Raw genomic sequence first — 25,076 nt, 5'->3', positions numbered from 1 at the left:
CACCCTCCTGGCCAGTGCCCTTACCTCAACCCCCCACCCCCCCCACCCCTTCCCCCTCATCTCTTCTTAAAGCGTTGTCTCACTACCAGTCTGAGCTGGCTTCATGGATGGCCCAGGTTTTAAACACCAAGGTCAGTGTAGGGGAGGAGCAGTGGAGCAGAAACAACCTTCTGTGTTAGGCCAGCCGGTCTACTCCACCCTGTGGGCACGGGAGCCCAGGCCAGCGCCCCAGCATGGACCTCAGACAGACTAACATGGTGGACTCTACAGACCTATGGACTTCTGGACTTCGCCATGCAGTTGCATATGTCTCTAGCACTTGATTTTAGGGGTCCGTAATAAACCATTTATAAAGGCATTTATAAATTGTTTGTTCACCATTTATTAATAATTACTCCCACGTTTAAAAAACATTCACTAAGTCTTTTTGCAGTCCCTAGTCTAAAGTGAGCACTATTTATACTTTATAAATGTTTTGAGTGAACAGATAAAAGATGGGCATGCCATTGGTAGACATTCAAGCCATACCTGGTAAAAGAATAAGCATGCCACACAGTATGTGGAAATATATTATGTTCTGGGAATTGCCAGGGACCTCCTGATACGATATTATCACAATAATTAGGAGCCAATACAATACGTATTGCGATTCTCACGATTCTACATGTATTGTGAATCGATACTCTGTTTTTATTGCGATTTCATGTTCCAAAAATATTTCTCACTATATGTCTGCTCCAGAGAGAGAAGAAATGTCTGCTACAGAGAAATATGTTGGCTAACTATTTAAAAAGAAGATGGAGAACAAGCTATAGGATGAACAATACCAGAGTTTTGGCGCACGCACAGCCGACTAGCGCTAGCTAACGCTACCTAACGCAACAAAAAAATCTCTCTCTATATTTTTTTTAYCCTTTTACTGCAGTCGGCTAAATCAGGGTCACACAGAGTGTTTCATGGTCGTCTTAAATACATTTACTAAGAAACAAATGTATACACCTCACACACATAGTTATGCAACCTGGTCTCAGCATTTCAACCAACCAGCCTACTTTTTGTTGTTGTTTTTGCCTTAAGTAACCATCTTTCTTATGTAACCATACAAAACCTAACATTGGACTGCGGGAAAGCGCTACCAAATCTATACTACAGTCAAGGTATCAATATCCAGTGCCTTAAGAAAGTATTCATACTCTTTGACAGATTGTGTTACAGCCTGAATTCAAAATGGAATTAAATAGATGTCACCCATCCACACACAATATCCCATAATGACAGTGAAAACATGTTTTTTTGTTTTGTTAAATTTTTTGGGAAAATGAAATATATTATTTACATAAGTATTCACACCCCTGAGTCAATACATGTTAGAATCACCTTTGGCAGCGATTACAGCTGTGAATCTTTCTGGGTGTCTCTAAGAGCTTTTACACACCTGGATTGTACAGTGTTTGCTATTTTTTGATTGTTTTATTCTCCAAGCTCTGTCAAGTTGGTTGTTGATCATTGCTAGACAGACGTTTTCAAGTCTTGCCATTTATTTTCAAGCCGATTTAAGTCAAAACTGTAAGTAGGCCTCTTACCACAAAGAACATTCAATGTCGTTGTGGTAAGCAACTCCAGTGTAGATCTGGCCTTTATCAGGAATCAAGGTAAGACTCAAGTGCAGACCGTGGGAAGTAACAATGTTTTAATGTAACAACAGGGGCAGGCAAACGACAGGTCAAGGCAGACAGGGGTCGATAATCCGGAGTAGGAGCTAAGGTACAGGACGGCAGGCAGGCTCAGGGTCAGGGACAGGCAGAGTGGTCAGATGGGCGGGTACAGGGTCAGGACAGGCAAGGGTCAAAAACCAGGAGGACGAGAAAAAGAGAGTCTGGGAAAAGAGCTGACATGACAAACCCTGGTAAGCTTGACAAACAAGACGAACTGGCACCGACAGACAGAAAACACAGGTATAAATACCCAGAGGATAAGTGGGGAAGATGGGCGACACCTGGAGGGGGTGGAGACAAGCACAAGGACAGGTGAAACAGATCAGGGCTGACACTTGTGTTTTAGGTTATTGTCCTGCTGAAAGTTGAATTTGTCTCCCAGTGTCTGTTGGAAAGCAAACTGAACCAGGTTTTCCTCTAGGATTTTTCCTGTACTTAGCTCTATTCAGTTTATTTTTATCCCAAAAAAAACTCCCTAGTCCTTGCCGATGGCAAGCATACCCATAACATGATGCAGCCACCACTATGCTTGACAATATGTGGAGTGGTACTCAGTAATGTGTTGTGTTGGATTTTCCCCAATCATAACTCTTTGTATTCAGGACATAAAGTTAATTTATTTGCCACATTCTTTGCAGTTTTACTTTAGTGCCTTATTGCAAACAATATGCATGTTTTGGATTTTTTTAATTCTGTAAAGGCTTCCTTCTTTTCACTCTGTCATTCAGGTTAGTATTGTGGAGTAACTACAATGTTGTTGATCCATCCTCAATCATAGACATTAAAGACGATCTGTAACTATTTTAAAGTCACCAGTGGCCTCATGATGAAATCCCTGAATGGTTTCCTTCCTCTCCAGCAACTGAGTTAGAAAGGACCCCTCTATCTTTGTAGCGACTAGGTGTATTGATACACCATCCAAAGGGTAATTAATAACTTCACTAGACTCAAAGGGATATTCAATGTCTGCTTTTAACATTTTTAGCCATCTACCTATAGGTGCCCTTCTTTGCTAGGCATTGGAAAACCTCCCTGGTCTTTGTGGTTGAATCTGTGTTTGAAATTCACTGTTCGACTGAGGGACCATACAGATAACTGTATATGTTAAACGCTATTATTGCACAGAGAGTGAGTCCATTCAACATATTATGTGACCCCCCTGGTGGCAGGGAAGTCAGGCGCAGGAGATTGAACTTGGTATAAAACAGAGCAGTTTAATAAGTGCTCAAAAACTCTGAAAACCAAAATGTACAAAATAATACAAGTGGGTACAAAACCCGTCACACACCAGAACATATCTTGCACATAGCTTACAAGCAAACAATCACCGACAAGGACAATGAGGGGGAACAGAGGGTTAAATACACAACATGTAATTGATGGGATTGGAACCAGGTGTGATGGAAGACAAGACAAAACCAAAGGAAAATGAAAAGAGGATCAGCGATGGCTAGAAGGTCGGCGAAATCGACCACCGAACGCCGCCCGAACAAGGAGAGGGACCAACTTCGGCGGAAGTCGTGACACTTATTGACTCAAGACATTTCAGCTTTACATTTTTTATTAATTTGTAAACATTTCTAAAAACATAATTCCACTTTATGGGATTTGTGTGTTGGCCAGTGACACAAAATCTCAATTTAATACATTTTAAATGCAGACTGTAACACAACAAAAAGTCAAGGGGTGTGAATACTTTCTGAAGGCACTGTGACATCATCCAAAATAATATTGCGATATGTAACCGTATCGTTTTTTCCCCCCATCACTAAAATATTTATACCTGTTGTGAATAAATGGCTTACTAACATTTACAAATATGGGAATAAGGAATAATAAATGGTGAGCAAACTGTTTGTAAATGCATTATAAATGCCTTATAAAAGGTTTATTATGGACCCTTAATATAAAGTGTCACCCATATGTCCGTATAGTTGGTCCTGCCGTTAGCCATATGGACAAAAGCAGGCCTTGAGCCAGTCCACCATGCAGCGGATACATGGACAGAAGTGTCCATGCGCCGGTCAACAGTGAACTGATGATACATTGACAGAATGTGAGAGATTTTATGTTTCAGGGTTAGGTTCAGATGAACCGTTGAGTACATCTAAACCTAGGTTAAGATAACTTGCTGAAATGGAAGGGGATTTAAAGTCCTTCCGGGCCAAGGCATGGTCTGACTCTGGCATCAGCTGATGCTAAACCCCCAGTCATTCCATTCAGCTATACTAAGCCACACACAATGGAGCCAAGAGATTGTGTCTGAATGTCTACTCAAGTATGGAGGGGATAGAATAGAAAGACACCCCCCACCCTCCTACTCCAACCTCTCAATCCCTATCCTCTCAACGCTCGTGTGGGTTTTATCACCCTGTCGCGCTCCCATACAATGCACCAACAAACAGAGACCTAGGCTATCTAGCCAAATCCCCAGGACACCATTCAGATTGGGGCAGGAGGCTTTGATGTTATCCACCCCACTGGGGATTGGTGATCTCTGGATGAATCATATTGCTGTCAAAGGAGGAAAAGGAAGGGAGGGCATGCTCACACCTGAGTGAGCATGAACTGTTTTTCTTGGAATTGAATGGTGTATTTTACGGTCAGAAAGCCCAGTATTTGGCCATGCATCTAATGGACTATCCCAATTCACTTCCAAGAAAACTTTGTCTTTGTGCATCAGGGATTGTGTCAAAAGAGAAAGATTTTGTTTTTAAAGTTGGGCTCCCGGGTTAGGGTTTGGCCGGTGTAGACCGTCGTTGTAAATAAGAATTTGTTCTTAAAAGACTTGCCTAGTTAAATAAAGGTTAAATAAAAAATAAAACAACCAGCAATTACTGGTTTGATGTATCCTACAATAGTCTCCAGCAATGAACCCTTGAGGTTGTTTTGGCAGTCGTCATACCGGTTACTGTGACAATGTTCAGTCATGTTTCAGAAGAAGAGTAAGAAGGTAGGTGATGCATTACACACAACTTCCTGTTTATATGTTGCTATAATACATTTACAGTCAAATACAAAAACCTATCCTGTTTGAAGATTTCTTCTCTGGCATTAACAGTACTGGGCCGGTATTCACAAAGTGTCCCAGAGGAGTGCTGTTTTAGGATCACGTCCCCCCTTATTCATTATGATTCAAGGCTAAACTGATCCTAGATCAGCATTAACAGTACTGGGCCGGTATTCACGAAGTGTCCCAGAGGAGTGCTGTTTTAGGATCACGTCCCCCCTTATTCATTATGATTCAAGGCTAAACTGATCCTAGATCAGCATTAACAGTACTGGGCCGGTATCACGAAGTGTCCCAGAGGAGTGTGTTTAGGATCACGTCCCCCTTATTCATTATGATTCAAGCTAAACTGATCCTAGATCAGCATTAACAGTACTGGGCCGGTATTCACGAAGTGCCAGAGGAGTGCTGATTTAGGATCACGTCCCCCCTTATTCATTATGATTCAAGGCTAAACTGATCCTAGATCAGCATTAACAGTGTTCCTGGATCTGTGCCCTTGAGAAACCAACCAGATGTACAGTATTTAGATCATCATGAATTATTCTCACATAATCTGTGTGTGTGTGGATGTGCTGTTGTGTGTGTGTGTGTGTGTGTGTGTGTGTGTGTGTGTGTGTGTGTGTGGAGATGCCAACTTCCAGGAGTTTATGAGTGTGAAAAGGCAGTACAATGATGCATTGTTGCACTGCCGCCCGTTTCTCTGAACTGGGGCTATGCCCATTGTTAGTTTGCCTTTTGTTGTGTGTTTTTTGTTTTACAGACATTATAGTATTCAGCTGGTGCAGAAATAGTTACAAAAGAAAATACTAAAAGCCACCACCACCTGCAAGTTGTCATGAAATAAATCGGAATAGCATACGTATGATAAGGTTGTGTTTGTTCTCTCCAAGTTTGTGTTGATTTTTAAACCTGCGTTCTCATTAAAGCAAAAGTACACTATATATACAAAAGTATGTGGACACCCCTTCAAATGAGTGGATTCGGGCTATTTCAGCCACACCCGTTGCTGACAGGTGTATAAAATCGAGCACACAACCATGCAATCTCCATAGACAAACATTGGCAGTCTTACTGAAGAGCTCAGTGACTTTCAAAGTGGCACTGTCATTGGATGTCACCTTTCCAACAAGTCAGTTTGTCAAATTTCTGCCCTGCTAGAGCTGCCCCAGTCAACTGTAAGTGTTGTTATTGTGAAGTGGAAACATCTAGGAGTAACAATGGCTCAGCCGCAATGTGGTAGGCCACACAAGCTCACAGAAGGGGACCGCCGAGTGCTAAAGCACGTAGCGCGTAAAAATCGTCTGTCCTCGGTTGCAACACTCACTACCGAGTTCCAAACTGCCTCAGGAAGCAATGTCAGCACAAGAACTATTCATCTGGAGTTTCATGAAAGGGGTTTCCATGGTCAAGCAGCCACACACACAATCTTAAGGTCACCATGCACAATGCCAAGTGTATGCTAGAGTGGTGCAAAGCTCGCCACAACTGGACGCTGGAGCAGTTCTATGATGAATCACATTTCACCATCTGGCAGTACGACGGACAAAAGAAGGGAAGAACTAGCTATGTTCAGATCCTGTGTCAATTAATAAAACAAAAGGTGATATGCACATCCCATACTTAAGATAAGATAACCAATGTTGGGGGAAAAAATAATACTTTAAAGGTCCAATGCAGATGTTTTTTTTAATCTCAATATCAAATCATTTCTGGGTAACAACTAAGTACCTTACTGAGATTGTTTTCAATTAAAATGGTAAAATTAGAAACAAAAATAGCTTCTTATCGAAGAGCAATTTCTCAAGCAAGAATTTTGTTAGGACTGTCTGGGAGTGGTCTGAGTGGGGAGCAGAAAAAACATTTATTGGKTGTTATTAGCAGAGAGGTTTCAAACTCATTCTTATTGGTCTATTAGCTAATGTATTGCATGGTGATGTCACCATGGAAGGCCAAAACTCCATCCCACCGAAACAGCCTGAAATTTCAGGCATTCTTTTCAGACAGCTCTTACACTAAAAGGGCATTATCATAATTTTTATAATTTCACAGTATTATTCCAACCCCATAGTGTGGAAAAACATGTTTTTGAGCCCACTGGGCCTTTAAGATAAATACATTAGGCATGCACACAGAATATTGATGCTCCCCAGTGCCCCATTGCTCCCCAGGCCCTGCTGTCAGACCCAGAGCCAAGATACAGTGTAGAGTTTCCTGACCCTGTTTACAACCCTTGGTTATCTGGTTCATCTTAAAGTCCCTACTGTTGGAACTGCTACTGGTGCTGTGGTCCTTCTGTGTTTCCCCACCTTGTCTCATATACAGTTAGCTAAGGTCTTAATAGTTCAGTGTGAATCCTTCTCCCTTTGCTCTGCYTTGGTCCTCCGAAAAATAAAAAGAGTGAGTGAGAGAGACCAGACAGACAGACARACACACACACTGAGAGCCCTAAACACACCATGCAAGTGGTAGCGGGATGACCTGAAGGAAGGAGCAGTCTTTCAGACTTGTAACTTCACTCACCGTGAAGTCCGTCATTAAAAAGGCTCTGCCAAACGTTTTGCTGCTCGCTGGCCGGGTGGAATTGATTAGTCCAGACTACTACTGACTGAGAACCAGGAATTCCGTTTCAATTCGTTTGGCCGGAAAGKGCTTTAAAGCATGTCAGTTTGGATCTTGGATCTTTGAAAAGCAGTTACGCTCTTTTGGAATCGTGCATGTTCCCTATTCCAAGTTGGATACGTTTCCTTATTACTCATCAGGGAGCATTGGCCATTGACAACTCCTCTCCAGTGCACTCTGCTCTGGGCAGTTCCTTTTCCTTCTACCAGAGTCCATTACTGTAATGCAGTAGTAGGAGACAGGGGGGTGGTTCATGGTGGAAAGGATTCCCCCTCGAAGCCCCTTCTGTCTGTCGGTGGTTGGTAATGAATACGAGTAGATAAGCGCTAATGCTAATAATGCATGGCGGGTAAATGATGGGCTCTAACTCCGCACGTCCCGCTGCCCCAACACTAAATTATCCTCAATTTGCATTGGTCTGTTTGGTCTAATTGAATTAACATGCTAGGCTGGCGGRGGCCTGCCATGTAACAGTAAATATGCTGTAGGGACTGGCTGGACTATCGGTCACAGAAAAGAGAAAGTCTTGGGCTAGTGAAGAATGTTCTATAGGTCCATGATGTTCCCTGTTTCCCTCCCATCGCCAGATATCAGCCATTGTTTAGATGACGGAGCACCGCTACGTGCTGGAGGAAGAGCTCTGAGGATAGAAGTTCATCACAGTACGACCACAAATAATATCTTTGGCCCAAACTCTCTCCATCTCGACACTGCACTCCTCTTGCTACACGAGACCAAGCTTAAGGAGCAAATTATTAGTAACTGCATTCTGCAGCTTAGGGAGAGCGAGAGAGAGGTGCTGGGTCATCATTCACTCATCATTCATTCAGCCAGTGTGTGTGTGTGTGACTATATAGAGTGTGGTACCCAAGGGTAGCTGCATTGTTCCCCAGCAGGATTCACAAAGGCCCCCACAGCCCCCCGGTCTGCGTTGACAGATCATTTGACTATTCAAATGAGCCACGGACACCAAGTTGTGCCTCGGTGACAGAGAGATAGAGAGAGGAAGCGAAAGAGAGAGAAGGAAAGAGAGAAGGGTGAGTGAGTGAGTGAGTGAGTGAGTGAGTGAGTGAGTGAGTGAGTGAGTGAGTGAGTGAGGGTGAGTGAGTGGTGAGTGAGTGAGTGAGTGAGTGAGTGAGTGAGTGAGTGAGTGAGTGGAATGAGAGGAGAGAGGAAGGGAAGGGTGACAGGTGGAGAAGAGTGTGGACAGGAGCGAGAGGGGAGGAAGAAACAATGGGAATACGGGGTAAAGGGAGAGGAGGGTTAGAGAGAAGTTTAGAGTGGGCCCCATACACAACAGGGGCTTTTAGACCCTGTACTTTTCTCCCTCAATGACTGAAACGCTCGTTCCAACGAGGGGTGGTTTTACACTCCAAAAACAGAAAATGAATATTATTCAGCCTGACTGAGTTCCTCTGGCGTCTGTTTATATGATGTGTGAAGCTGTCTCTGTCCGTGCTCAATGCACCCATGCCACCCTGGGTCACCATACCTAACCATACACACACACTCACACACTAACCCTAACTCTGCCTGGCATCCGGAGGGCACGCATCGCCCAGACCAGCTGCCTCGGAGCGCCAGGGTCTAATCCAACATTATTGTCAGCTTCTCTAATTCCCCTGACACACACACACACAACCAACACACACACACACACACACAACAACACACACAATACCCATACACAAACACACACACACACGTGCCTTCCCTTAGCCCAAGTGTCCCCGGTGGGACTCTCAGAACATAATTATGTGTCCTACCCCCCTAACAACACATGCACACACACATGTACACATTAATGAACCATGCATACACATATAATATACGCAAGCTACGTATATTGTGTGGGGGGCCTCCAAATACAACAAACACACATATACGTACATGCGTAATTACTCACACAAAACCCATCAACACCTTTTCCAGACTCTACAAAACATACATATACACACACCCCATTACAACCCAACCACTTGCCTCCTAATAAGTACACACACAAACAACAGTCAGTGCAAGCTGTCAGGGGGCAGAGTTTGTTTATTCTACTAAAGGCTCAGCTGACTTTGTGGAGAGCTTTGCTGCCCCACTCAAGAAATCAGCAATAACAAAGTGTGTGTGTGTGTGTGTGTGTGTGTGTGTGTGTGTGTGTGTGTGTGTGTGTGTGTGTGTGTGTGTGTGTGTGTGTGTGTGTGTGTGTGTGTGTGTGTGTGTTGTGTGGGGGTGGGGTGGGTTTTTTTTTTGGGTTTTTTGTTTTGTTTGTTGGGGGGGGTGTGTATAATATATAATGTTCTTGCTAAAGCAGTAGCCCCAGTGTATTTTAATGACTGAGTGAGTGTGTAGGTGTGTGTCTACTATTAATAGTAACACAGCCCCGGGCCTCCCGAGTGGCGCAGCGGTCTGAGGCACTGCATCGATGTACTTGCTGCATTACTACAGATCCTGGTWCGATACCGGGCTATGTCGCAGCCGGCCGCGTTAGGGAGACCCATGAGGCGACGCACAATTGACCCAGCGTCTTCCGGGTTAGGGGAGGGTTTGCCCGGCCGGGATGTCCTTGTCCCATRGCGGCCGGGCTCATGCACGCTGACACGGTCGCCAGGTGTACGGTGTTTCCTCCGACACATTTGTGCTTCCGGGTTAAGCGTGCATTGTGTCAAGAAGCAGTGCGGCTTGGCGGGGTTGTGTTTCAGAGGACGATCGGCTCTCGACCTTCGCCTCTCCCGAGTACCTACGGGAGTTGCGGCGGTGAGACAAGACTGTAACTACCAATTGGATATGACGAAAAAGGGGATACAAAAATAAATAATTATAAATAAAATAATAAATAGTAACACAGCCCAAGCCCAGTGGTTTTGTGTGTCGCTAGAGCCACTGGTGTGTCTACTCTAAGGGAGCCTGGCCCGAGGGTCAGAGTAGGAGTATGAAAAGGACATTAGACCTCTCTCTGCACCTTGTCTGTACCCCGCACGCGGATTACACACCCCTCTTGACTCTGGCAGGCCTCACACACATATACACACTCATGTAGACACACACACACTCACATGGGTCGCTAGCGGGCCCCGCGGAGCAGCTAAACACTGAGCCGCTGCTGCCATAGTAACTCTATCGCCTGGCCGTTGTGTTGCAGACAATGGCCGGTGGTTAAGTGTGGGGGAAAAAGGTGTACAGTGTCTCACATATCCCCCCGGCTTCTGTTTTACTGGACAAAAACATCTTCCTCAAACTTGGGAAAAGTTTGGAGACCAAAAACCAGTTGGAGTTCACCTTCCTTTGCCTTAAAATGTCTCTTTCAATTTCAAATCAGAGCAACAACAAAAAATTGAGAGTTAGAGAGAGAGAGTAGAGAACATAGTTAACCTCGCTAAGGAAATCGTTTGCCATGACAAGAGCGTGACTATTCTTCAAGACTGTCTTACTGTGTGCCAAAGAAAACCCCTAGGTCTCTCGGATAATAGCAATGGGGCTTCAAACACGACTTGTCAAAACACCCTTCCACTGTCCAATTACGTCCCCTTGATCCTCAGCGTTACCTTCACAGAGTTCCGTGGAATGCTCCGGAACCCTTTCTCTTTCTTCGTCTCTCCCTCCTACCGCTCAGCGTTGCTTTTACAAACACTCCATAGGACCCTGTTTGTTTGCTATCAAAATAATCTCCCCTGGTCCTGTTTTCGGAGCGGTTCTGTGGTAATCTCCGTAGTATCCTGGCTTGATGACATCTCAATCTCTGGGAGTAGTAAGAGAGAGAGAGAGAGAGAGAGAGAGAAGAGAGAGAGAGAGAAGAGAGAGGAGGAGGTCCCAGACTTCGACCACTTCCCATGGACTGTATCTCATGTGGTTTACTTGCGTGAGACTTCGTATCTAAGAGGGCGGACAGCGGGAGTTATGATGGATCAAAGTTGTTGGCCTGGAGATTCCGGTTAAAAGTAAAACACACACAGACACACACACACACCCACACACACACAACACCAACCAACACACCACACACACACACACACACACACACACAGCAACCACTCACACACACACTCACACACACACACACACACACACACACACTCACTCAGCACAACACACACACACACACACAACAACACACACACGTAGAACACATGAAAGATCGGTCCATCCGCATCTGCCCCCCCAGCCCCCCCCCCCTCACACAACACCGCACATTATATCTTACCCACCTGATCTATTTTCACTCTAGGTAGTCAGTCCCTCTCTCCTCTCAGACGTCAGATATTATTCTTCTCTTCTGAAAGAAAGATGAGGTTCTTGTAGAGTGAATCAACTCTGGCTCTGACAGCTCAGCACCGCTGGCCCTCTGCAGTACAGCTGTGGCTTTTGGCATTATGTACATCCAGAGATGTTGGCCAGCCTGAGCCTTGAGGATTGTCTTTTTTTTTTACCCTGGATTTCCCTCTGTAGTTGTTCTCTCTATCTATTCTACCTTGGCTATAGCCTGGGAAGCTAGTTGTAGCCAGTCAACCTGGTTTGGCTTATGATAAGATTCAGGTATATCCGTAGCTTTGAAGCTGTAGCTGTTGTTTGTTTGGGTCTAACCAGCCAGGACTGTCTTTTCACCTTGGAGCTAACTTCGCCTGTAATGGCCTATCTTACTTTGTCTGTAATGGCTGCTAGATGACGCTCGCTCGCTTGTATTTATTACTCTCCGCAGTTGTTCTCCTCAGCTTCAAAGCTCGCCTTTGAGGTTTACCCCAGACATTTCAGTGTTACACATTCGCAAGCAAGTCACCCTGACATAGTCCTCACATGTAGTACTTCATTTACAAGAGGTCTCTCTTTGGGTGCTTAGTTAGTTTGGCTATCCCTCCCTGATGCACAAGGTACCATCAGTCAGTGTGGTGAGTGAGCTGATACTAATTCAACTGGGTTTTTAAGATCATTTGAAAATAAATGACCCCACTACCTGCATCACTGTATACACTACTCTCTCTCTCTCTCTCTCTCTCTCTCTCTCTCCTCTCTCTCTCTCTCTCTTCTTCCTCGTCTCTCTCTCTCTCTCCTCTCTCTCTCTCTCTCTCTCTCTCTTCTCTCTCTCTCTCTCTCTCTCTCTCTCTCTCTCTCTCTCTCTCTCTCTCTTCTCTTCTCCTCTCCCTCTCCTCTCTCTCCCTTCCTCTCTCTCTCCTCTCTCTCCTCTCCTCTGCTCTCTCCTCTCTCTCTCTCTCTCTCTCTCTCTCTCTTCTCCTTCTCTCCAGTGTTGTGTTGCCTTAACCTGAAGTTGTTGTTCAGGCTTTGGAGCGTACAGTGAAACAGTAGATGCTGCCAGGCCGGGCCAAGTGGAGTTAGTGTTAGGGGCCCCAGCCTGGATCTCTTAATCAGTAACCCTCTGCCTCTGTAGTCTGTAGCTAGCACCCTAAACTCTGTAGCTGGCCCCGCCTGTTTAGTCACGGCCCCCGCCTGCCAGCCTCGGGTTTCATAAACTATTGATGACCGACGGGGGGGGGGGGTCCTTGACCTGAGAGCTTGTCTAGCTTGACCACACCACCCCCCCTCACCCTACCCCAAGCTTTCTCCACTTTAATGACTGGTGACCTCTTCTAATGGTTTAATGATGACGACTTAGGTTACTTTCAAAGCAGAGAGTAGGGTGGCCAAGTAAAAACCTGCACAGGGTTGCCTTTGCCAGACAGTGGTTCTGGATTGTGGCCTAGTGAAAACAAGCCAGGCGCAAACACACTTACAGAGTGGACTTTTACTCTATTACTAATGGAGAAGACTCTTGCATGCCTTTTGGGGCGCGCTAGAGAGAGAGAGAAGAGAGAGAGAGAGAGAGAGAGAGAGCAGTGAGCGTGTGTGACGTCATGGCAGCCGCACCGGCACGCATTCCCAATGTGTTTCCCATGAATTCCTGCCACGCACACAAACACACACACACTGTGCCAGCCACAACTCAGCTCTCCATTACGAGCAGGGTCCGATGAAAGAGCAGATGAGGAGGCTTAGGGAGCCCTGCTCTCCATCCCTCTCCCTCCCATTTACCCTCATCTGACAGGGGCATGGGGGGAGGTTAGGGGTCTTGGGAAGTGGTGTGGCTCATCAGTTGAGGCACTCTGAATGTAACTAGTTAAAAACCACTGGCTGTACATGACATATTTCATGCAACCGTATGTGATCCACGTATCTTACGTTGTATGTGTTTTCCTCCCCGTGTAGAGTTCGTCAGACGACTCGTTTGGCTGTGGGAAGCATGAGGAGGGCTACCGTCTGGAGGTGACCAGTACCATGGCCAGACTAGACTACTTCAGCGGTCAGTTCAGCAACGTCCTGCTCACCTCCATTGCCGTGGCGACCGCACAGGAGCAGACCGTGGCCAGCCTGGGCACCGCAGACGGACGCCTCATACAGGTAGGGCGACAGGGGGCAAGAGGGAGTACTGGCAAAGAGAGGGGAACTGTAACACTTTACTTAAACAGCCTTACGAGAGTGAGAGCAGTGAGAGTGTGAAATCACACACTCACTCAATGGAAAGGAGGCAGCATGAATGAGCCCTTTTAGCCCAAAAATGTCCATGAACAGCAAAGGGTTGGTGCTGTAACCTGCTTACCCAAGAAAAAGGAAGAGGAAGAACCCAAAGCTAACTTTGAATTAGTCATAAACAAAAAGTCAATTGAGCTCCTGAGTGTATACAGAAGGCTCAAACCTGCAAAACTGCCTGTTGGTGCCGTGGCCAGGCAGCACAGTCTCCCTTTCTTATTGTGCATGTAAATGGGGCAGGATGTTGGTACGTGACCAGTGAAACCTGACAATTTGGGAACACAAGGGGCCGACACACAGGTGGCAGCCAGTACAGGGGCAGGTTAGGAAACACCACAGCTGGGAGGAGGGTGGCTTCCTTCCTATTTGCTCAACACATGACCCCTGACCTTGCCTCGCCATGCTTCCACAAACCCTCCTGCTGCGTTCCGCCGTATGTACCATCTGAGCAAACAAACCACGTCTGGTTTTGACTATTAAGTACAGCCATTGGTGGATTTCACTTTCCGCTTCCCATTTGTGTTTGTAGGCCCTCAGCAGCGGTCTCACTGTCTCCTATAGAGACAGGATTTACTCAGGAGATGGCTCAGTCTAGCCTGGTCCCAGATCAGCCAACATCCTGCCCATTTACATGCATAATGCATAACCGATCTTGGACCAGGCTAGGTTGAGTCAGGTCAGGTGGAAGTGGAACACTGGCGCATAAGAGCTTTTGAGTGTTGCTCTGTCTTGCATGCCCCTGTAAAGGAAGCTCTGTTTGGCCTCAAACTCTCTCTGATGTTTTATGAGTACTTTTAGAAAAACTGTGTTTAAAAAAGTCACGGAAGAACGATGGGAATGGGCGAAAAGGCGACGACAGCTGCGCGGAAGCAGGGTTATGAGCCGAACTGCCCGTTAATGGCAAGCGCCGAGCTTCGATGACACGTTCCCTCGCACAGCATTTCTCTCTCTCTCTCTCCACCGAGTCCCCACAGCTGTTGGCATGTTTTTTTTCTCACTCTTTTTTTTTGTTGTTGGTGAAGTTTCTAACCTCATTGTCTCGGGATGGGGGTCTGGGAAGGAGAGAGCAGGAGACCAGCTGTCCTGAGAGAGGGATGCAGTGGACCTCATGGGGGGGGGGGGGACTTTAAGAGACGAGGTGAAGGTAGGGAAATATTGGTAGAATGGAAGAGTTGTAGCACGAGAGAGAAATATGGGGCCGAGTGTAGAAAAAAGAGGGAGGGAGAGAGGTTGTAAGGTTGAACGATTGCTTCTAGCTTATTAGAATCCTAGGAAAGGCCTCTGTCAACTGCCTTTCTTTCTGTTTACCCTTTGTTCCTAAGGAAAAATGCTCTTAGCACCAATGGAGAGAACAAAAGAGAGAGGATAGGAGAAAGAAAGAGAACGCTCTGCTGTGTTGTGCTGTGTCCCCGTGGTCTCTCCATTCTGGCTCAGGAAATCTCTCCCTATGGTTCAATATCACTGTGAAAATAGCACAGTGGCTGTGTTTATAGGCTAAATTCCCCTGTCTAATACAATAAGCTGTAATTCACACCACTATTACCCCTGGAGAAAGAGACTAGGCCATTCAGTCTTTGGTTGTAGCTGAAGAGTGGAGCAGGAAATAGTGTTCCCTGTGAGAAAGGAGACATGCCATTCATTGACTGGCTGAAGACTCTCACAAAGAAGACATTGGTTTTCAGCTGCAGCGTTTCAATGCTCCAAGGTGCCTTGTCAACAAAGGACCTTGAAAACAGGCGTGAGTGTCCACATCTGACTATCTGACATGACTTAAGACTAAGAGGGTAGCAGCCCCTCCTCGTACTCTTTACTGAAATGCAACGGTCATTTAAAGTGACTGACACGCACGTGCACACCTTGCAGTCACACACCTGGCAGAGGGCCATAGTCAATGAAGAGATAAGGGGAGATAGAAGGAGAGGAGGGGTGGGCGGGTGATACAGTGGATGATATAACCAAAGTGTTCCTATGTCAACCAGGACATAACCACACTCTATTACAGCCCACTGTTATGTTTCACCCCAACCCAACCGGTTCTGAGCTCCAAGCCTGTAACTGCAGCGTAACCACCGATGATGTATGTCACTCCAGGTGTGCGCTGCACTGTATCTGTGTGTAGGAGTGTGTATGTCCGTGCATGCGTTTATGTGTGTGTATGTGTGTGTGTGTGTGTGTGCATACGGGCGTGTGTGTGTGTGTGTATGAAGGCGTGCCTACGTGTGTGCATGTGCATGTGCGTGTGTGTGTGTATGAATAAGACTTCTGAAACACCTCACGACATGTCCAGGTACAAGATGCGCTCTTGCTGCTCTCTTGCCTTCGGGCAATGTCTTTTGTCCCTCCGTCTCACTGTAGCTCCCTCCACCTCCATGGTGGTTAAGCGCTAATCTGCCAATCTGTCATCTCACTCTCAATATAGCAGCATTTATTACCCTCCACACAGTAGTGGGAGTGGCTCGCCGGGCCCATACAATGCCAATGGAAAAAAACACACACTTTGCATGTGAAGTGAAATATAGTTCAGTGTTACTGTGTTAATAGTCCCTCACAACTAGATAACCTGGTCTGCACCACAAGATTCCATGGCGTTACCTCTTTGTTACCGTATTCTATTCTATTGCAACCTTCAATCTTGTACGGCACCCGATTAGTAGAAACAGCAGAAGATTGACTCAGCACTAAACAGTCCTACGAAATCTCCATGCCCAAGTTCATGTCAAGTTTTTTTTCTGGATCAAAAAGGCTTGGAAGGGGCCGTGGTAGGGTCTGTGGTAGGGGCGCGGTCGGCCTGGCGGCCTGGCTGAATTTCAGATAACATTTTAGAGGCCGTTATCTTGGTGGTGTAGAGACATTTTCGAATTTTTAAGCCAATTTCCTGCATTTTTACTAATTTCTCCATGGAGCTGAGAGAAATGCTTGCAGTTTGAAAGCTAATTTCCTGTGATTCTATTTATTCTCCCATGGAGCTGAGATAAAAAAAATCCACTTTTAAAGCTAATTTCCAGTAACTCTATGCATTTTGCCATGGCTAATGCTGTGTTATTTTGCTCAAACATATTAACAAAATCTATACTGCTAAATTCATTGTTTTGGTAATTGTCAATGTTCCCTGACTGTCTAGCTTTTATTTTGGTGCCTGTTAGTTATCAAAGATTATATTATTTAAAGGCCCAGTGCAGTCAAAAACTAGATTTTGCAGTGTTTTTTATATATTTCCACACTATGAGGTTGGAATAATACTGTGAAATCGTTTAAAAAAAAAGCTGTTTAAAAAGTCCACCTGAAATGTCTGCCTGTTTTGGTGGGATGGAGTTTTAGCCTGCCTGGGGACATCACCAGGTGGTAAATTAGTAAATTGACCAATAAGAAAGAGAGTTCCAAACCTCTCCCAATAACAGCTAGTTTTCAGTTTCCCCCTCCCCACTCAGACCACTCCCAGACAGTCCTATCAAAATTCTTGCTTTCAAAATGTCTCTTTGCTAAGAAGCTATGTTGGTTTATTTTTGACCATTTTAATTGAAAACAATCACAGTAAGGTACTTCAGTGTTACCCGGAAATGATTTGATATTGAGATAAAAACTGCTGCGTTGGACCTTCAAAAATATATAGGTCCATTATCTTTTCTACATACTTTATATTTGGTTTTAGCCGTTTAAGTTTACACTGAAAGAGTTTTTCCCGAAAAATGTATTTCTACACTGTATGGACTTACGCAACCTGAAGAACCGCTTAGGCAGTCTGCCCAAGTACAGCACCCCACAGTGCCTTTCTACATTATTACATTGCTTTATTAATAACTGAGGTATGTGTGGCATCTCCGGTAGACAGGGGTTGTTTTTTATTATTAAATGATATAACTCTGTGTTTTACTGAGCTAGCCTCTGTCTTCCCCAGGTGGTGGTTTCCCGTTCCAAACGCAGCACGCCCCATGTGGACTTCCGTCTGGATGACTCGCGCCCCGTGTCCCCCGAGGTGGCTCTCCTGTCCCCCCAGCGCCACCACGGCTCCCCCCAGCGCAGCCAGGACGGCTCACTATTGTTGGTGACAGGAAATAAGGTGGGTAGACAGTAGACACAGGGGAGGGAGTATCAGAAGACATGAAGAAACACACACACACACAAAGACACACAGTGTGTAATGATACACTCAAAGACACACACACACACGCGCACTGTATCGACACACACATACTTTATATTCATAACAGACATTCTTTACATTACTGGTTTGATGGAAACACCAGCCCCCTGGCACTAAGACACAGTGTTCGACATTGACCAGAGCCAACAGATTGTTGGAAACAAGGTCCTGAAAGCTTGACATCAATGTCCTACAACATTTCAGCCAACAGTTGAAAATAAATGTTTTCCCCGTATGCCCACATTGATCAGAGAAATGTTGTTTTTTTTTTTTTGTCAATGGCCTACGTACAATACCCCATAATGTGAAAGTGGAATTCTCTTTTTTTCAAAGATTTTACAAATGTTTTCACTTTGTCATTGTGGTATAGTGTGTGGATAGGTGAGAAAAAAAGACTTAATCACTGTTGAATTCAGGCTGTAACACAACAAAGTGTGGAATAAGTCAAGGGTATGAATAGTTCCTGAAGGCACTGTACAGTATGATGTTTTTACAATGAAGTAATGCATAACTATATAATATTATAATAGTAATGATATGGTATTTTAGCTTAGCAGATGCTTTTATCCAAAGTGTCATATAGTTATGTGACCAATGCAGGAATCAAACCCACAGCATTCATATGTACCAAACAAACTTGTTTTTGCTTAGTCTGTATTCTGACTGGCTGTCGTGTGTACGCCCAGATCACCAAGGTCCCTCTGATTGGTCCTGGCTGTGAGCAACAGTGGATGTGTAGTTCCTGCCTGCTGGCGCCAGGTTTTATGGGATGTGGCTGGTGTGACGGCCGCTGCACCAGGGCAGCCCAGTGTCACCCAGCGTCCCTCTGGACCCAGGACTCCTGCCCTCCCGTCATCACCACGGTAACTAGCCAGTTCAAGTTAAAAAAAGCTTTGTTGTCCACAAGCACAACATTTCACAACACCCCCTATGTCACTCCCTCTGACCAAAACACTGGGACTATTGTTGTTGTTTTGGTCTTTATTGTGAGAGTGTCTACATAAACAAAGACAAGCTGCTAGTGACTAGTGTCATCTGAGGCCATACAGGTAACTGCCAAAATAAAGGAAACACCAACATAAAGTGTCTTAATAGGGCATTGGGCCACTACAAGCCAGAACAGCTTCAATGCACCTTGGCATAGATTCTACAAGTGTCTYGAACTCTATTGGAGGGATGCAACACCATTCTTCAATAATAAATTCCATAATTTGGTGTTTTGTTGATGGTGGTAGAAAACGCTGTCTGAGGCACCGCTTCGGAATCTCTAAGTGTTCAATTTGGTTGAGATCTGGTGACTGAGACGGCCTTGGCATATGGTTCACATCGTTTTCATGCTAATCAAACCATTCAGTGACCACTCGTGCCCCGTGGATGGGCACATTGTCATCCTATGGGGGCATAGCCATGGTAGCCAAAATAATGTCCAAAATAATGGCCTACGCAGCGTTTTTAGACATGACCCTAAGCATTATGGGATGTTACTTGCTTAATTAACTCAGGAACCACACCTGTGTGGAAGCACCTACTTTCAATATACTCTGTATCCCTCATTTACTCAAATTTTTAAAATTATTTTGGCAGTTACCTGTAGCTAATTGTACAGTATACTATATGCCATATACCCTTTTGGTAAGTATGGAAACAAAGCTCCCACTAGTAACCTGGATACATTACCCAGTGACACAGTGGGATTTGGCTGTGAACAAGCTAGTCATGTTTTTACTGGAGAGCTTGTAAGCGACTCCTCCATTGTTGTTTAAAGGTTGTCTGCCTGGTCGCTTGTCGTTTCTAGTGTGCGGTTTTTACACTTGTTTTTGGATACCAGTTGTCTCTGCTAAAACCAGCACCTGGATCTAGAAGTAGAGGGTTTTCTCTTTCTTTGTCATCTGATTGTTTGGAGGTTGTTTGAAGGATGTTTAAAGGTTGTCCTTGGGTTGTTATTGTGTTTGTGTAGATCTCCCCAGCCAACGCCCCCCTGGGAGGGAGCACCAAGGTGACGGTGTGTGGGAGGAACTTTGGCTTCAACAAGACGGAGAGGTTTGACCACACGCTCATCAGCCTGGACGTGGCCGGAGCACCCTGTAAACTACTGAAACGAGAGAGCAACAGCAACAGGTGAGGGAGGACGGACGGGGATTGGGGTGTGTGTGTAGGCGGGGGGGGGGGGGGGGGGGTAGTGCATGCATGCTTGTGGATGAGTCAGTGGGTGGGTGGTGTGGTGTTGTGTTTGTGTGTGTACTGTTAAATCATGCGTTGGGATAAGGGTGAGGGTAAACAGTTGAATGAAGATTGTTAAGGAAATGGCACCATAGAATGAGGACTCCAAGTGCCGGAGCGCATTCCCACATTGCATTGCATTCTGCTCATGACTTCACTAAGTGTTAAATTGGTGTGAGAATGGCTGCGTACAGAATTTCACTCTTTCCAATCCAAGAGGCCATGCCAGACAACAGCGTTTAACTCAAAAGCCCATGTTACCAAACATCCCCCCCCTCTTATAGTCAACTCATTGTGTAGAAGATTGAACCCCGAAAGATGGCCTCTTTGTGCTTTTCTGCAGCGTAGTAAAGTCATCATCAAATTAGGTTAACTGCTTGTTTACCCCAACAAGAGTGAGCACACAATGTTTGTTGTTGGTGTCCTTGTGCCTCTCTTGCGGGATAAATCATGTTTTATTGAATCGTGTGTGTGTGTACACGTCTCTGTGTGTGTAGGTTGGTGTGTGTTCCGGCGTCTCCTGTGAACTCGTCTCTGGCTAGTAGTGTGGTGAAGGTCCACAGTGGCAAGGAGATGTCCCAAACACAGGGATTCACCTTTGTGGTAAGAACTGAATGCGGTCTCCACTCACAATCACAATGTGAACTCAGTAGACAGCAGTCATTAACCCTGGTCCTGGAGAGCTAAAAATGCAAGCGTTGGTTCTCTCTCTAGCTCTCCACGACTACAGTTGGTGCCCACTGTCATAGACACTGTAGGTACAGTGTGTCAGATGGATGGACAGATTGATTACTTGCAGTAACTGACTGATTTGCAAATGAACTGTAATTGTGGTTGTTGTTGGGTTTGAAGTGGTTTCTACTCCCCTCCCGTCTCGCTCAGAACCCAGTAATCAGGGAGATCTTCCCTGCATTCGGTCCTAAGTCAGGAGGCACCGTGCTCACCATCAGAGGCTCTTTCTTAGACAGCGGAAACACCAGACAGGTCACTGTTGGGAACGCAACCTGTGAGATCCTGAGGTGAGTAACATCATGTCTCTGCTTCGAGTAAAAATGCGTGTGTGTGTGTACATGCGGACAAATATACACTGTATTTAACAGGTTTGGGTTATTATCCAAATGTGAGGAATTGTGTTGTGTGTGTGTACTCTCACGAATATGCCGGTGTGTATTTTGTCTCTTTCGCCAGTGTGTCAGTTACCATGGTGATGTGCAAAACCCCTCCCCAGTCGGCCCCGTCCCTCCAGGCGGTGTATGTGAGGGTGGACTCTGTGGTCCGAGAGGCTCCTGTACTCTTCGCCTACAACGAGGACCCTCTCATCTCCAGCATCCAGCCCACACGATCCTTCATCAGGTACTCGATATTAGTTTGCTAGTTCGTCCGTTAGTAAGGAGGAAGGCAGGCCGCAGAGCAAGAGCAGGGGTAATAAGTAGGTGTCGACAGAGGCAGCTAGGGAAAGAGATATAGCTATTTTTTTTATCCATAGGAAGAGGTTCCATAGGATACAGGTGTCAGAGAGGGAATGAGAGATTGTAGGGGGGGAGTTTATGGAAACAGAGAAGTCCCAGAGAGAAAGAACGAGTAGCCGTGTGGGGTATATAGAGGAGAAGAGAAAGAGAGAGAGACATTCATAAAGGATAAGTGGGTGAAGAGGGACACATGAAATACAAATCTATTCGGCTGCTGGTGGGCAAGGAGACCCCCAGCTCCGCTAAAACCATTGGCAACCATGTGCCATTTTCAAGGGATTGTTAAATAAATGTTGTAACTATTTGGTTGGAATGTCATCACCTCTCGAAGAGCATAGTCAGAACTACACCTTTCCCGATTATTCCACATCAATCATCAGAGTTATACAGCAAGTAACTGCAGGCTTTTTATGACCAGAAAGCATTGATTGAGCATGTATTTTCAGATGGGTGAGGGTAGCCTATCGATTTGGCATGTAGCTAGCTAAGCGAACAACATGTGTCATTTGGCTCCCTCAGAGATTAGACTTTTGTCAAGAGCTTGACATCGGCATTTCTTTGACTTAGTAACATTGCCAGTCGGATTACCGTCCTCGCCTCTATAGATGGCAAGCAAATCAAACGATATTTGGATGTAGCCTTCGAGCTTTGTTAACTGTTATTAGCTAGCCAGCCAATTTGACGTGGTCCGTCAATAAATGGAGCCTATCATGTCTGTCAGCAGCAATCGTGATTAAACCCTCTTGAAAACAACGTTGGAAAGGGGATCGTGTTAGCTAACTTCGCTAGGAAGGCCTACGTTGGTTGGGGGGGGGAGTACATTAGGTCTACTTACGTCTATGTTTAGCCAACCTTTACAGTTTATATCGTCAGATACGCCCTTCTGCTGCTTGACAGGCAGATCTCACAAAGGATGGGAAATGAACGTAAACCACTCATAGCCTATTTGTCACTTATACAGTAGTTCACTTTCATTTGACTGTGTATCACTCAAATATCCAATTAATGGTGGCCAATATTACTGGATGAATTGATTTTTAATGATCACTGAAAGCATGCAGTTACTTGCTGTACGACTCTGATGATAGAGCTAAATGTGCGCAATTGTTCTGCATGGAATAATAATGCATTTGTCATTATGCCTATGTTCTTCAAGAGGTGATGATTTTTGCAGGACAGTTGACGTTTATTTAACAATCCCTTGAATACGGCACGCGAGTGACTAATCACGAACAGCCATTTTCTCCATGGAGATCACACGGTGTCTTTATTCATGGCTACTCTCTCTGTGTCCCCAATAGCGGAGGCAGCACTGTGGTGGCCCAGGGCTTCTACCTTCACTCGGCTTCCCCGCCTCAGATGGTGCTCATCCCCACAGCCCAGGACGGCAAGGTCTTCACTGTGGTGAGTGTCTTCACCTTTATTGAACTAGGATTGAGGTTTAGGAAGACCTCTTTCCCATTGAGTGTCTGTCCGTCTGTTGAGGCGACCAACCGGAGATCTTCCAGCCTGTGCAAAAACAAAATACCTCCAGGCCCCCGTCAAACAAACCGTGTGGCTGTTATTCTCATTAAGCCCCCCTGAAAAGAGGAGAAAATAAGTGAAATATTAGGGTAACGGTGCTGGATAGAGTTGTACGAATGGATGGAGGGGAAATGGAAAATCTACGCTCCATATGCGATAGAGTCATCACCTCTGAGTCACAGTAATGTTACAGTAGCTGACTTGGTTTATTATCTGGCTTCAATCTGCTCAATCTGGGTTGATTATCTTTCTGCATCCCAAATAGCACCATAATCCCTATATAGTGCACTACCTTTGACCAAAACCCTACGGGACACAACCATGGTTTATTATGCACTGGCAAGGGAATAGGGTGCCATTTGGGACACAGCCATGGCCTCAATCTCTTTGATCTGTGTTGATTCTCCGTATTCTAAGAAAGCTGTGGTGCGTACACATGTATTCAGGCACTATCATGGTTACCACAGCACTAAAGAATCCCTGACCTGACTCTCCGTGCGTTCCACTTTTATAAGGAACCCTGATAACTAGATAGAAATTTAGGTTTCATTGCAGTTGTTTTTTAATGTTACCCTCTGTCTTGAAACAAACTGGTACACCTTAGTGTTGCGGGTTGGTGGTTGGCCGACTTGGAGTTGGCCCACATTGTGACATGTTGTTCTCAAATCAGATGTTATTGGTCACATACACATGGTTAGCAGATGTTATTGCGAGTCTAGAGATATGCTTATGCTTCCAGGTCCGACAGTGCAGCYGTATGTAACAGGTAATACAGTATCTAACYATTCCACAACAAAACCTGATATCTAACAAATTCCACAACAAAACCTAAAACAGACACAATCTAGTAAAGGAATGGGATGCGAATATATAAGTATATAATATATGGATGAGCAGTGACAGAGCGGCTAAGATGCAATAGATAGTAAAGAATAGATAGTGAAGGATACAGTATACAGTATATACATATGAGATGAGTAATGGGAGATATGTAAACATTCTTAATTAAAGTGGCATTATTAAAGTGACTAGGGTTCCATTTATTAAAGTGGCCAATGATATCAAGTCTGTAGGTAGGCAGCCGCCTCTCTGTGCTAGTGATGGCTGTTTAGCAATCTGATGTCCTTGAGATCTTTTTTTGCCCTCCTGTGACARCGGGTGTTATAGGTGTCCTGGAGGGCAGGTAGTTTGCCCCCGAAGATGCGTTGTGCAGACCGTACCACCCTCTGGAGAGCCCTGCGGTTGTGGGTGGTGCAGTTGCCGTACCAGGCGGTGATACAGCCCGACAGGATGCTCTCAATTGTGCACCTGTAAAAATTTGTGAGGGTTTTGGTGACAAGCCAAATTGTTTCAGCCTCCTGAGGTGGGTGGACCATTTTCAGTTTGTCGGTGATATGTACACAGAGGAACTTAAAACATTCCAKCTTCTACACTGCTGTCCCGTCGATGTGGATAGGGGGGTGCTCCCTTTGCTGTTTCCTGAAGTCCACGATCATCTCTTTTGTTTTGCTGACATTGAGTGAGAGGTTATTTTCCTGACACCACACTCCGAGGGCCCTCACCTCCTCCCTGTAGGCTGTCTCGTCATTGTTGATAATCAAGCCTACCACTGTAGTGTCGTCTGCAAACTTGATGATTGAGTTGGAGGCATGCGTGGCCACTTAGTCATGAGTGAACAGGGAGTACAGGAAAGGGCTGAGAACGCACCCTTGTGGGGCCTCAGTGTTGAGGATCAGCGGAGTGGAGATGTTGTTTCATACCTTCACCACCTGGGGGCGGCCCGTCAGGAAGTCCAGGACCCAGTTGCACAGGGCGGGGTCAAGACCCAGGGTCTCAAGCTTAATGATGAGTTTGGAGGGTACTAT

General features: G+C 45.5%; 1 protein-coding gene across 1 annotated transcript in view; it reads left to right on the top strand.

Moving 5' to 3' along the window:
• The window catches only part of met (MET proto-oncogene, receptor tyrosine kinase), a 73,739-nt gene that overhangs the window by 14,001 nt on the left and 34,662 nt on the right, over positions 1–25,076 (top strand). Inside the window, exons 3-10 of the mRNA XM_023971068.2 lie at positions 13,537–13,728; positions 17,753–17,914; positions 18,685–18,861; positions 19,956–20,116; positions 20,716–20,821; positions 21,101–21,237; positions 21,407–21,571; positions 22,989–23,091. Coding sequence (XP_023826836.1) covers positions 13,537–13,728; positions 17,753–17,914; positions 18,685–18,861; positions 19,956–20,116; positions 20,716–20,821; positions 21,101–21,237; positions 21,407–21,571; positions 22,989–23,091 — 1,203 coding nt within the window. The remainder of the gene's footprint in view (positions 1–13,536; positions 13,729–17,752; positions 17,915–18,684; positions 18,862–19,955; positions 20,117–20,715; positions 20,822–21,100; positions 21,238–21,406; positions 21,572–22,988; positions 23,092–25,076) is intronic.

This window comes from Salvelinus sp. IW2-2015, linkage group LG26 (assembly GCF_002910315.2).
Source record: "Salvelinus sp. IW2-2015 linkage group LG26, ASM291031v2, whole genome shotgun sequence".
In the NCBI taxonomy this organism is placed as follows: Eukaryota; Metazoa; Chordata; class Actinopteri; order Salmoniformes; family Salmonidae; genus Salvelinus; species Salvelinus sp. IW2-2015.
This window is presented reverse-complemented; position numbering and strand designations above follow the sequence as displayed.